The sequence below is a fragment of the Prosopis cineraria genome, unplaced genomic scaffold, assembly GCF_029017545.1.
Source record: "Prosopis cineraria cultivar Desert tree isolate PC_DT_omini unplaced genomic scaffold, ASM2901754v1 PC26, whole genome shotgun sequence".
NCBI classification, from domain to species: domain Eukaryota; kingdom Viridiplantae; phylum Streptophyta; class Magnoliopsida; order Fabales; family Fabaceae; genus Prosopis; species Prosopis cineraria.
In genome coordinates this window covers 27,938-42,705 of record NW_026555357.1, presented here as the reverse complement: position 1 = coordinate 42,705, position 14,768 = coordinate 27,938, and the positions used below count along the sequence as shown (strand labels likewise).

General features: G+C 32.7%; 1 protein-coding gene across 1 annotated transcript; it reads left to right on the top strand.

The window, feature by feature from the left end:
• Positions 1–11,659: 11,659 nt before the first annotated feature.
• On the top strand, positions 11,660–13,527 carry LOC129294951 (uncharacterized). The gene is made up of 3 exons (XM_054933419.1): positions 11,660–11,848; positions 12,734–13,154; positions 13,262–13,527. Exons 1-3 carry the CDS (start codon positions 11,660–11,662, stop codon positions 13,525–13,527), a joined length of 876 nt encoding a protein of 291 aa, XP_054789394.1.
• The last annotated feature ends 1,241 nt before the right edge of the window (positions 13,528–14,768 follow it).

Sequence of the window (14,768 nt, the reverse complement as noted above, 5' to 3'; positions counted from 1 at the left end):
GTAGACGACACCTCTATCATGTGTATGTGAAAGGAAAAAACCATAGTTCAGAAGTATGATAGAATACCTTTGGCTAAGTATCTCCACCATATGCTCGATCAATATATACAAGATTAGTCTAGGAGAGCCTATGGATTCAATCGAGGAACATGGAGGTTTGGATGGATAGGATGATCATGCGAGTGTTTGAATGGTTTTATGAAAATAGAAACACACTGTCACACCCTGAACTCCTATATATTCATTAAATTTTATTTTAACAAGATTTCAGGGTATCCAATACTCATAGAAAAAGACTTCAAGATGTTCAACCCTCCTAGAAAAAGAGTTTAGAGACAAATTAGCACCAAATGATATAGTTAAAGTCTTATATGTTACTGTACATGAATCCTAAACACATGCCATTTCAACAAAAAATGAAAAAAAAAATTAATGGTTCATTAATAGAGGGCCTTTTGCCTTCTTGAAAAAACAGTTCAGAGGTAAAATTATCCCACTTGAAAGTATAAGATACTCAACGCTCTTAAAAAATAAGTACAGGAATAAAATTGTACCTTAATCTTTAATCCTATAAGAAATCCTCTCAATCCCATTCTCATACTTTTCTTTATTTTGACATTTTTTATTTTTAATAATTTTTTTAACAGAAGCTTTATTCATATCTTCACAGAAACTGGACTCACATCCCATGCGTTGAACAGAGTTGACGTGAAACAATTGAGTGTATTAGTTGGCATCAAAACATTTTAAATTGTAAAAGTTCGTTCAAAATGTCATTTTATTTTGTTTTTTTTCTTTTTTGTTTGTTATCAATTGCACGAATTTGACCTCAGTCAATTGAGTTAATTGGATGAATTGTCAAAAAACAGATTTGTAAAAATTAATTAGTTAATTCATCTTTTTAGGTTTTCTCACTAAAACGAAATTGCTTTTAAAAATAATTTTTGGAATATGGAAATAATATACTTGTTGATGAAATTAAAGTTTCACAGAGTTAACCTGACAAAATTGAGTAATAAGTTGAAAATTCAAGATTTTCATTTTCAAAGTAAAGTAAAAGTGACATTTCCTTTTTTTTCCCCTTAAAAAAATAAAACAGAATTGGCATGAGCCAATTGAGAGGATTGGATTACACATAAACATTTTTAATATAGAAATTTATTTCATAATATCATTTTATTATATCTGATGTGATTGTAGAATATTTTCGGGAGATGGAAATAATTTAATTGTAGTTTCATAATTATAGTTAATCTCTTTCATCAACAACCATAATAAATCAAGGGATGAATTCCCTTGTGCCCCTGAACTAATATTTGTTTTAATATTTAGGGAAAATTAATCATGTTAAATTTTTAAATGATTAAAAATACAAAGATTGAATTGTAAGAGAAAAAATTTAGGGATTAAGTTACAACCAAATCAAGACTTCAAGAACTGAATTACAATGAGTTAAAATTGAGAGATTAAGTTACAACTAAGTCAAAACTATAAGGACTAAATAATTAATTTTTTAATATTTAATAATTGTATAATATGTCATGACTCATGAATAAATGTTGAAGTTAGCTATTTCATCAGTATTTTTTAATAAATTTTTCCCTTGTAAAAAAAATTAATATATGTAATGAGTATTTTCCTTCAGTAACCGCAATATTAAATATTTATTAATAGAAAAATAAGAATAACATGCTTTTGAGTTATATAAATAATTATTTGATCTCTCAAAATGCTATAATTCATTCAATTGAAGTCTTTAAAAACTTTTTTATCATTAATAAATTTATATAAAGGACTAAATTACCATTATTGAAAATAAAAGGTCTATATTGTTACAAATGTTAGAAATAACAAATAATGATGATAAGTTTTATTTAAATAATAATAATTTTTATTGTTATATTCACAAAAATGTCACAAAAAATTACAATTTTGCATATCAAATTCTTGATATTGTTACAAGGACAACTTTGTTATTTATATAAATTCATTAATGATAGAAAAGTCTAAAGGACTTTAGTGAAAGTGTTAGAAATACTAACTGATGATCATAAGTTTTATTAAAATAATTATAACTTTGCTTTTTATATTCGCGATAATGTAATAACAAATTACAAATTCAAATGTCAAATTCCTAATATTGCTATAAAGGCAATGTGATCATTTATATAAATTTATTAATGATAAAAAAGTCTCAAGAGATTTTAATAAAATTATGACATTTTAAAAAATTAGATTGTCATTTATATAATTTAAAATTTTTTACTGTTATTTTACCTTATTAATTGTTTATTAAATAATTATCTTTTGTACACGTCCACATTCGAAAACGATTTGCTTTATTGAATTGTCTCCGGTGAAATGCCACGTTAGAGCATTGAAAAAGAAAAAGGGTGGTGAACCTGCCTATTGTGTAGCCGAAACGTGACGTTCAGTCTGTGTTGTGAGAAGAAGTCTTGCGGTGTAAGGAAAATAAATTCTTCGGTTCTCAACCTCTCAAACTTCGGAAGGTTTCTTCAATCTTTGGCGCGAAATTTCTGTTACTATTCTTGATTGGAGATAGGAAAGAAAGTTGAGAAAAGGCGTAAAAACTTTTTGTTGCCGAGTAGTTTCTTTCGATTGTTTGGTTCTTCATTTTCAACATCCAACAAAACTTCTAACCGGGTGTGACTATTTGGGGACCACATATTGATTTTTCTACCATGTCAGCTAGTGTTGTGAGAACTGGACCGGATCGGGTGGTTCGACCGATTCGACCGTCACCTGTTGAGTAAAATAATTTGATTCAACTAATTGAACTAAATTTGCTTTTGGACTGGATTGACCCAAATTGAATCGGGCAGTTTTTATAGAATTAGATTTAACTTGGAACCCGAGGGCAGGTCAACCCGGGTCAAAGCAAAAAATTTAAAAAGAAAAAAAAATTTAGCTTAAGTCACTTAAATTCACAACTTCTTTTCTCTAATCTTTAATTTTCTTCTGTCTTCTCTTCTTTAATCTCTGATCTCTTTTGAATGGCTCATACTCAATCTCTTACTTTTCCTCTAACTTTTGCCTTCAGCTCTAGCAGTTCAAGAATCTAACCGTTATTGTTAAGAGCACCATTTATATATTTGTATATATATATATATTATTTTTATTTAATTTTTATGTCACCAGTTTAACCACCGGTTTAACTGGTTAAACCATGAAAAACATGACCCATTGCTCTTTCTGGCTTAATATCTGGTCTGGCTTTTAAAACACTGATGTCAGCACATTATGATATTGGTCACTGCAGCTCATGCTTACAAAGACATTTGGCTTTCGGACCCACTAGAAACAACGACGTTAAACTACATTCTTATGTATTGACAGGTTTAAATATATTTTGTTTTTGGATATTTGCATGTTCTTTTATGGTTCATAATCCTTTTTTTTATTTATATATTGAAAGACTTTGCCATTTCATTTGCATATTCTGATTATTTATGTTTCCCTTTCTACAAAATAGCTTACTAAAATTCAAGCTCGAGATCAATATTTGTTTCAGAAGTTTGAAGTGATTGTTCAAGAGTTCCGAAGATGTTATTTTAATAATTTTGATTTGATGAATGGCTATTCAAAGTTTAGCCCTTACATCTATTGTTTTGTTATGATTATTATTATTATTATTTTTTCCAATGACAGAACAAAGATCTTAACGAATAAGGGGATGGCATCCCTTACAGCTCATTTGAAAGCATTACTCTATTTGAAATTTTGAAGAGACTGATTGGGAAGAGACATTTAAGAGGTGATCGTGTATAATATTTTGTTGAAATTTCTTGTTTGTTCAAACGTTTCATAGCAATTGTTAGTCCGTATGAATAATTTGATTTCATATGTAATTGGAATCATTGATGAGATGAAGAAATACAAGCTATATGAGAGACAAGATGGTTTCAGGTCAAAATTGAAGTTCTTAGAGATACAAAGTGTCTCTCTAAATAGTGAAAACTTTTAATGTTGTGTATTTGATGCTTTGAATATATCGTTTTGTTTATTGAACTCATTTTTTTCCAGGGGTAATCAGATCAAATGCATTCTACTTAATGAGACAGCTGATGACACATGGAATAAATATAGTAGAAGGCATGAAAAAGTAAAAGTTGTACTGATTCAATATTGTCTTGAGCTGGACTCAAAGGTATTACAATGCTAGGCTAGATTTATTTTTGAATCTTCAAATTCTCATTAACCCTTTGTTTTAATTTTTAATAGAAGGACTTGAAAATTGCAGGGAAGAAGAAGATCAAGGGCTATGCCAAAAAAAAAAAAGCAAGGTGATATTTGATCCAATCAATCCCACTGACAATGAATTTCTATATCTCTTTGAAAGAGAAATAGATAAAGTCCACACAGATGGTTCTTATTGTTGAAGATAAAGAAGAAGTTCGTTGGATGCTTCATAGCTCTTTTTGAAGTTGCAACATTTTTTGTTGTCTCCTGTTTAAATTTTATAGGGGATAGGGTGCTAAAGATCATGTACTTATAAATGGGTCTTTGGTCTAGGGTCTTTTTGTTTTGAATGGATGTATTGACCCAACCTGTCATTCATTTTTTGTAATTTTGATTGGGTTTAACTGTTTGAGACAATTACAGAATATCTTGTATGTACATGCATGACATTCTTCTTTTAATTTAGAAATATTACAGCATCGAATCTCTTGATTTGTTTTTTCCAGATGTTTATTAGTATTGGATTTAGCCAGTGCTTTCTTCATCAACCTAGGGTGTTTTATTAGATATGGCATTGAGCACTGCATGAATTTTGGTGAAGTTCCACTTCAAGCATTGAATATGTGTTGTGAGATATGCTGTCATAAAAAAAAAAAAAAATCAAAAATAGGTTACCGCAGAAGCTTCTGCATGATGATTCTAACTTAAAGTAACAGTGAAGAGATTCAGATTCAAGAGAATGATCTTTGAAAGGATGAGATTTTTAATCCTATCACTCAGTCCTGTTATTGTTTTTGAAGCCATAAGTCGTTTCATCTAAACATTTTGCAGAAACTTCTGCATTTACAAATCAATTAGAACATCTCTATGGCAAAATCAGTAAATGGTTAAGTATGAATTATGTTTAACATCAAACAACAATATTTAAGTTTTACTTTTATCATGCGAGCATAATTAAACAGAGAAAATAAGTGTGTTTGAACAAAGACCAAGAATCATGGTTATAATCAAGTACTTTGCAGGATGAAATTAATTTAAATGTTTCCTAATATTTAAAGCAAGTGTTAAGAATGGACATGTTTCATTTATGGAATAGATACTATCATATTTCTTAGTAAGAAGAAATCAAACTTAATAAGCTGTAAAAATGATGCAACCATTAATCCCTTCAAAGATGTTAATGCTCTTTTGACATATGCTCCTTAGTAAGATATATTACAACAAAAAGGCAATGACAAACTTAGTGATCATGGACGTAGAAATGGAATTGTGCTAGTTAAAAATTGAATCCTAAAACACAAAACAAATACAAGAAACACAAGGGAAGAAATGAAAAAATGGAAGAAAAACAAGGAGAAAGTCACATAATTAAAGAAGAGAAAAGATAAAGATTAAGGAGAAGATTGTTTAGAGCACTTGCCTTTAATAATCTTAACTTTTGAAGACACTACAAAGGTTAATCAAACTCTTAATTACGTTTGTATTTACCATGGGATACCAACACAAGCTCACAAGAGTTATGAACTCTAAAATAAGAATAATATTATTACTCAACAAGTTTTAGGTTACTCCCTCTGGTCCTATTTATAGGGCAAAAAGAGAATAACTTTTTTGATCCTATTTATAAATTACATCATTAAATTTTCATCATAAATTTTCTTTTTTACCCTCTATTGAATGTTGGAGAGAGATAATATGTTATTGAAGTGTGTATATTTAACAGAGACAAAGTTAAGAACTTATTAAATTTTAAGACAGAGTTAATGAGTTTTAAAATTTTTCTTGGTACTGGTGAACCATGTTGAAAGTAACTTACTAATAGGACTAGATGAGTACAAGAGATGAAGGCATGCCTATTTATAGGCAAAGACAAGACTCAAAACCCTAATTAAAACCATAAATTTGAAAATATAGATAAAATATTCAACCACATAATTTTAATTAGGAATTACATTTCCTTAAATTATGAGATTTTAATAACTAAAACTTTATAGAATATTAAAAGCAATCTTGACTAGAATAAAATAGGAAACTAAATATAAGACTCAATTTTCGTAATTAATGAAAACAAGAAATAAGAAACAAGATAATCTTGACTAAATAATAAAGGAAACAAATCAAATCTTGAACCAATTAGGAGATCAAGTGAAAATTCAAATTTAACATCCTAAAATTTAAACCAAAAACTAGTTTCTAATTAAATGTTAAATTAGTAAATTAATGAATTAATTAAATAATTAGGATTTTGAAAGATAAATTGATAGTTGACTTGTTGAATCGTTGAATAAATAGGGTTAGGTGAAAGAATGATAGTCCAGAGCAAAGCTGTGAGTAGCAGTGAGATTTTCCTCATTGTGCCATACATTGTAGCATATACTGCATGCGTTGTGGTGCATAACAAATAATTTGGATAAAGAGATGCGTGGGTCAAACAAAAAGAGAAGAGGAAAAAATGAGAAAAGAAATGAAATGTCTTTGCCAGGGCTTTAAATTTTAGAGTGCTAGGAGTTAGTTCCAACCTGTCGCTTGCCAGGTAAGTTTGTACCCTATTCTATCCTAATTTCTTTTAGTTTGAGATATAGATAAATTGAATTAGGGAGTTTTAAATGGTTATTTTCTTATCATTTGGTAATAAAAAGACTCTTGGGAATTAAATTAAAGTTTTGTAATTAGTTTAGGAATTAATGGTTAAGCTTAGAAGCTATAGGCTACAATTTAGCTTAGATTGAGTGGTTTAAATGGGTGAAAGTAGGTGTAGAATGTATTGAAGCTAGTAAAAATGATAAAAGGCTTAAAGAGAATTATTAAAACATAAGAGGATTATGTGGAAGTGATTAGGTGGTTAATTGCGATTAATTGTGATAATTAGTACTTTTAATCAATTTGATAATTAACTTAATAGTGCTAAATTGTATAGATTGAAGTGATTTACATGCTCTCTTGAGAGATTGTTAGAGAATAAAGCAGAAGTACCAAGGGTAATCCTTTTCTAGAAGCAGAAGGGTTGAAGTAACCATATAATTCATTGTTTATTAACTAGTTTAACTACCAATAAGTAAATGTGATAATATGATTTATGATGTTATATTAGCATGATTTGAAACTTGCATGTTTTGGAATTAAAAATGGGTTTGACTTATATAGTGAGCTGTTTGCAAGTGTGGTTTTAAAAGTAGACAATTATATACTAATATGTGTGTGTGGATATGTGATTGGCATATGATGGTATGCGTGAAAAATGGCATGATCATGATAGATAGTGAGAGTTTACTTATGAGGCAATCCAGTGCATCAATTATTTGGGACTATTTCATGTGGTAATTTGAGTAGTCTGGCTACTCTTTAGTACCCATGAGGGTGAAGATAAGAGTAAACGACACTTCTATCATGTGTGTGTGAAAGGAAAAAACCATAATCCAAAAGTATGACATAATACCTTTGGATAGATGTTTCTAACATTGAAGGTGTGCTCAAATTAATGTATACAAGATTGGTCTAGGAGAGCCATGGGTTCAATCAAAGAATATAGAGGTTTGCATGGATAGGATGATCATGCGAGTATGCGAATGGTTTTATGAAAAGGGACACACACACACACACACATGTTATTTATAGAAATGATAATATTGTTTTGTTTACTCAGTTATATTTATTCCTACTAATAGATAGCTATAAATTATTTTGATTATTGAAATGTTTATCTCATCTCGTGGTTATCATTTTACAAGTTCTAACATTTGGAACAACAGGGGGAAAGAGTCGGGCCAAGAGTAGTGGGACTATTAATAGTCCTTCTAAGTTTGTGTAATGAATTTGAATTATTGTAATTGTATACTTATGTATACAAGTTGCCATAGGAATACATTTACATATAATGTCTGATGCATTTGTATGATTGTGTGTGTATCTTAGCCCTGGAATGTGAAAGAGAGTATTATGAACTTTGATAAGGAGCACTAACATACAGTGCAAGTATGTGTGTTTTTGTATTTGAAAGCAATAAATGTGTGAATTATGGCCATTTGTATAAATTTATGCCAAATTACCAAAAATAGGCCCTGTTGTGTTGTATAAGGGTAGTTTAATGGCCAAATTTGTATATGTATGTGATTTTGATAATATAATTTTTCTTTAGGTGATAATTGTCTCATTAGATGTGATCAAAGTCTTAAAAGTTGTTAATGACACTTGGTTTAGAATTAAGATGCTTCAATGAGTAAAAATGACAAAGTGGTCATTTTGTATTTTGTAACATCTTGATTTTTAATTCCCTAATTTACTAAGATTAATAATGAAAATTAAGTAAGTTGATGTGGTGTGTAGTCAGAGGAGAATATTAAGTATTTTTAGTTGAAATTTTAGATATAATTTAGGTCTAAAGTGAAATTAGGTCACTTGAGGACCAAAAAGTAGAGAAAAACAAGCTAAACAGCCTCTGTGCCACATGTTGCGGTGCATAGGACCATCAGGTGACAATTTTCTTCTCTGCACCACATACCGTAGTACATGGTGACACGTGCACGGTGCACGGTGTGAAATCTACAGAATTAATACGCAAACTAATGCAAAAAATAGAGAGAAAGAAAAGAGAGAACGGAAGAGATGCACTTAGCTCTGCTAGGGTTTTCTTGTAGATGACATTAGAAATATTTTGGAGGCTACAAACACCCAAGTAAGTATCACACTTATTAATCTCTCCATTTCTTCTACATTTATGATTTTACAGTTAGGATTTGATAGTGGAAGTGGATTTTTAGTCCATATAAGTTATGAGTCAGAATTTATTGACTCAAATGAAGTTAACGGTAGTAGATTAGAATATCTAAATCTAGTATAATGAATTTTTAGTGTCTTGGGTTGTTGGGTACCATTAATATCCAAAAATCTCATTTATTATAAGTGGTTGGAAGATTGTGATGCCATTAATGGGAATTTAATAGTTCATTAATGTTATTGGGGACTAAAAGTAATTAATGAACCTAAGGGATAGGCTCAAATTCTTGTGGAGTGAATGTTAGGAAATTTAAAAGTGGAGATTAAGGGTTTAATGCTTGAGATGGAAATATTGATGAAATTCAACTTGGTTGATTGTAGTATTTAGCTCTTGGTCACCTATTAGATTGGAAAATTCAAGTTTGAAAGCTAGTAGATTGAGAGGTAAACCTTTGACCTCTCAAAGGTTTGAGGTAATCGGGAGAACCCTACTTTGAGTAGTTAACTATTAATTGATTGTAAATTGATTTCAAGTTGTGAATTTGGCATGTATGGGTTGATTTTCAATGTGAAAAGTATGTGTTAGTTCCAATGGGTGCATGAAAATTTAATGTGCATAAGGTTATTGTGGTTGGAAATGCAAATGCCAAATCAAGATGTTTTTGAATATAAACATGCATATGTCTTTAGAAAGATGAATGTGATGGTGTGTTGTAAATGAGTGAGTATTGGTTATGACATAATCAATGGCGAGAGTTCACCTAGGGGTTGGGAGTAGAGAGAAAATCCATATCATATTTAAGCTGCCCCCTAGTGTACGAGGGTATAGCCTTGTCCCATAGTTTGTCGAGGGACTGTTCCATAGTTTGTCGAGGGACTAGAACTTAGATATTTCTACTAGTTCAATAAGGAGACTAGCCTAGGGTATGAGACACCTTAGAGATTCAAAAATGGGGAAACCGTGGTCTGAGAGTGAGTCATGTGATCTTTAGCTGGGTCACACCTCACTATTAGTAAGCTTGGGTAGTCCAGTCACACGGACGGAACCCTATTTAATGTTATAGCCCATGATTTCAGTCTGAGAAAATAAGGAGAATATAAGGCTAGTTTATCATTTCCTAAGTAAATATATGACGTGTCACATGCGTTAAGTTGTGGCAAGTTGTGTAAATGAGGGGATATGTCACATATTTAAGAATATGGTGACAATGTACCTAGTATTTGTGAGACAAGAATGTTATTAAATGATAAGTGACAAATTATAATATGTGTGAGCATGTTTTACTTACTTGGTTTCTTATGGATGTGCTTATTTTATAATTGATATATAACTACATAGGGTAGGTTTTACCCTAGTTATTGAGTTGCTAGACTCACCTCATTCATTTAACATTTTTCAGGCTCTAGCTCTGGTGCTGAGAGGGAGAAGATTCAGGAGGTTAGGAATTAGCATGTTCTTACTATATGCCTCTAGTTTAGATTTATTTGTGTAATAGTATATAATTTACTAATTCTAGGATGCATGTCATCACACTTGCACTATTTTGTTATTGCAAATGTTAGATTTGTATTTTGAGCCATGAGTATTTGTGTATGTTGAGATATATATATATATATATATATGTTTATAGGGTCAAAATACTAGTGCAAATGTAGAGATGATAATTTGAACATGTGTGGATTGATTTGGATGTAAAGTAATGACAATTTACCTCCCCCTCTAATTTTTAGTAAAATGGGGTTGAGGAGCAAAATTTTGTTACACTATTATTTTAGTGCTTATGACGTGTTGGACTAGTAGTCCCTGGCCCATTGGATATGGTCTAGGCGTTAGGAAAGGCTTTTTTCACATGTTGAAGGTTTTGGACACTTATTTTGTGTGAAAATTATGAAAAGTGGTTAAAATACGTTTAGGTTTCCAACTTTCTAGTGTGACTTGTCTTGGAAGTAGAGCCCATGCCATTAGCTAGTTTATGTAAAGCGCTTTCTATAGATACCTAGATCATATCATTCGGATGTCGGACGGAGAATCAGGATGCGTCAGAAGTTTCCTGATTCTGCTGTTAAATGATAGCAGAATCTGCTAATTTTTCGTGCAACAAGCCGTAGCATATGGCACTTGAGCCGCAGCACGTGGCACAAAGAGCAACACGCTGCGGCACATTGTCCTGTATCACAGCATATGTTTCATTTTTTAGCCATCTTCAAATTCTTTCACTCCTCTGAGGTATCCCATGCTTTCGAAACTTATTTTGACTCTAATATAAAGGTTTTGATTGTTTGGAACTCATTGTTATTTGAAAAACTTGGGATCCCTTGAATTTAAACTAAAGCTTGGTAATCACCTTTTTGAGTTAAATCTTTAATTACTATGAATTATATTGATTAATTGTGTTTAATGGAGTGAGATTTTACAATTTGGTATCAGTTTCTTTGGTTCTGAGAATTGGTCTATGGTTTATGTACTTTGTGGTTGAGATTTGTTGTGCATTATATATAGAGAATTGGCAATATCCTATTGTACTTGTTATTTCCCTCACTGAGCTAGTGCTAACTCCTTTCTTCCTTTTTGGGATTGCTTCCATCTTTAAAAGGGGAGAATATAGTGCAAACAAGAGCTACAAACGTAGGAAATGCATCAGAAAATGTGCAAAGACTGGAACAAGAACTGGTGAACTAAGAGCAACAACCAGGAACTCAACAGGGTAACAAAAATAATGCCTTAGATGAATTGAGGTGTATAATGATGGACATCCAGAGGAGAATGGATGGTTATGATGAGATCATCAGAAAGAGACCTGAGGAGAGCAGCAGGACTGTAGAGAGAGTTGGGGTTGACCAAAAGAAAGCCCAAATTGATGTGCACGTTGAGGTGCATGGACATAGAGATGAAGAGTATTGTGAGGAAAGTATTCCTAAGAAGCCGATGCGTCTGGTGGCTTAGGATGAGTGAGTTTGAAGGCTCTATAGATAGGGCTTTGAAGCGATTCATGAGATTGAATCCTCCTTTCTTTGAGGGTTATATGGAGGATAGAACAATTGAGAAGTGGATTAATAGGCTGGAGACCATTTTCTCAATCATGACCTGTACGACTGAGCAGAGGGTTTTCTTAGCTTCTTTCATGCTTGAAGATGGAGCAAAGCAATGGTAGGAAAGTGTTAGGCTGGTAAATGGCTCATAGTTGACATGGATAAAGTTCAAGAGGTGGTTCTTCGCCCACTACTTTCTAGCCTTATTCCAAGTAGAGAAAGAGGCGAAATTTCACGAACTCCAGTAAGGAAATATGAATGAGGAGGAGTTTATAGCAAAGTTCAATGAGCTATCTAAGTACTCCACATATCTGAATCATCATGATGATGAGTATTAGAAGGCCAAGCAGTTTCTTGATAAGATGAGGCCTAAGTTTAGCTAGCAATTAGCTACCTTTGACATTACTACCTTCGAGATTATGTGCAATAAGTTCAGAGCTATAGCCAGAAGGAGTAGAATGGTGGAAGAGAAGAAGAGAGATGGTCAAGGGAGATTTTCTTCCTATACAAGCCCTATGGGTAGAGTGAGTAAGAAGTCAGGTTTTAACCTGAGTATATCTGGGAGGTACAATGCTGGAGGAAGCAAGAAAAAGAACTTCTAAAAGGGGTCTCAATCTAAAGGATCCAACTAGAGGAGCAATGCCCGAGGAGTATAGGTAAGGTTAAAAATCAGACATCTTAACAGGAATCTACAGCTCCATCTGCTATGATGCCAGTTAGAGCTCTATAATGCCATAAATGAGGAAAACATCATTAAGGGCAGTCTTAGGTTTTCTTTAAATACAACAAGGTAGGACATATAGCCAAGTTTTTCTCAGAGAATATACCTACTCCTGATCAGAGATCCGCTATCCTAAGGCAAGTCTTTGCCATGACCAGAGAAGAGGTTGAGGCTTTATCAAAGCTGATTAGAGGTACAATCTCACTTTGTGATCACCAGATAGATGCTTTGTTTGATTCTAGTTCTATACGCTCTTTTATATCTGATGATTGTGCAAAGAGACTAAAATTGCATGTGCTTGAAATGCTGTTTTCCATAAATGTGTCTACACTGGCTGGTGTACTTGTGAGGACCAATCAGGCTTGTTTAAAACTAGAGTTGAAGTTTGGTGATAGAGTTACTGTTATTGACTTAATCTGCTTACCTTTAAGTGGAATTAATGTGATAGTAAGGATGGATTGGTTGTTTGCTAATGGTGCGACACTCGACTGTAATAGAAAGACAGTTTCCTTACCAGTTTACATAGCGACAGCTGTTAACCCTAAACCTATCAACCATTATCAATAGTGGATTGTAAGACTCCTAAGTTCTTATCAGCCCTACAAGTAGAGAAGTCAGTGAAAAAGGGTTGTCAGGCTTTTATGATCTACTGTTCTACACATGAAATGTATGATGGAGGAATTGATAGAATTGGTGTAGTGAATGAGTTCCCGAAGATGTTTGATAACAAAATGTCAGGATTGCCACTAGAAAGAGAGATTAAATTCTCGATTCATTTAGTACCCAGCACCAAGCCAATCTCTAAGGTTCTGTATCGTATGGCTCCTGCAGAATTGGAGGAATTGAAAAAGCAATTAGAATAGTTGCTTGAGAAGGGATTCATCCGACCGAGTATATCACAGTAGGGATCGCTTGTGTTGTTTGTAAAGAAGAAAGATAGGAGTATGAGGTTGTGTATTGACTACAAAGAAACTCAGCAAAGTAATAATTAAGAACAAGTATCCATTACCACGGATTGATGACTTACTTGACCAACTTGCCAGAGCTGCAGTTTTCTCTAAAATTGATTTAAAATCCGGATACCACCAGTTGAGAGTTAAGGCAAATGATGTGCCTAAGACTTCGTTTAGGACATGATATGGGTACTATGAGTTCTTAATAATGCCTTTCGGTCTGATATATGCTCCTGAAATCTTCATGGACTATATGAACAGGATCTTTAGACCCTACTTAGACAAATTCATACTAGTTTTCATTGATGACATCCTGATATATTCCTCTAAAGATGAGGAAGAACATGCAAGGCATCTAAGGATAGTGCTGCAAGTGTTGAAAGAGCACAAGTTGTATGCCAAACTAAGCAAGTGTGATTTTTGGCTGCGAGAAGTGAAATTTTTAGGACATGTCATTTCTGCTAACGACATAGCAGTGGTTCTATATAAAGTTGACATGGTACTATAGTAGGAAAGACAAACATTGGTAACCGAGATAAGAAGTTTCTTGGGTTTAGCTAGCTATTATCGGAGATTCATCTAAGGGTTCTCTCAGATTACTTCTGCTTTGACGAAGCTAACGAAGAAGGATCAACCGTTTGTCTGGACTGAGAAGTGTGAAGAGGCATTTCAGACTCTAAAGGAAAAGTTGACTATAGCGTCAATGTTGACTATTCTAGATCCTAAATGATCATATGTGGTCTACACTGATACATAACTTAAGGGACTAGGTTGTATGCTAATGTAAGATGATAGAGTTGTGGCTTATGCATTGAGACAGCTGAGACCGCATGAGGAGAGTTATCCAACTCATGACCTTGAGTTAGTAGCGATTGTATTTGTGTTAAAGATATGGAGGCACTATCTCTATGGTTCATAATTCAAGGTGTTTAGTAACTATAAGAGCCTCAAGTACTTAAGTGACTAGAAGGAGTTGAATATGCAACAGCAAAGGTGGATTGAATTCCTAAAAGATTACAACTTCAAGTTAAAGTACCATTTGAGGAAGGCCAATGTAGTGGCTAATGCTTTGAGTTGCAAGACCATACATGATGCGTGGTTGATGATCCATGAGTATAAGCTACTGGAGGATTTCTCTACTGAACACCAAA

Coding starts and splice junctions, on each gene's coding strand:
- LOC129294951 (XM_054933419.1), top strand. CDS start 11,660: ATGGACATCCAGAGGAGAATGGATGGTTATGATGAGATCATCAGAAAG. Junction 11,849..12,733: donor CTAAGAAGCCGATGCGTCTG/GTGGCTTAGGAT, acceptor AAATACAACAAG/GTAGGACATATAGCCAAGTT. Junction 13,155..13,261: donor TAATGGTGCGACACTCGACT/GTAATAGAAAGA, acceptor AGTTCTTATCAG/CCCTACAAGTAGAGAAGTCA.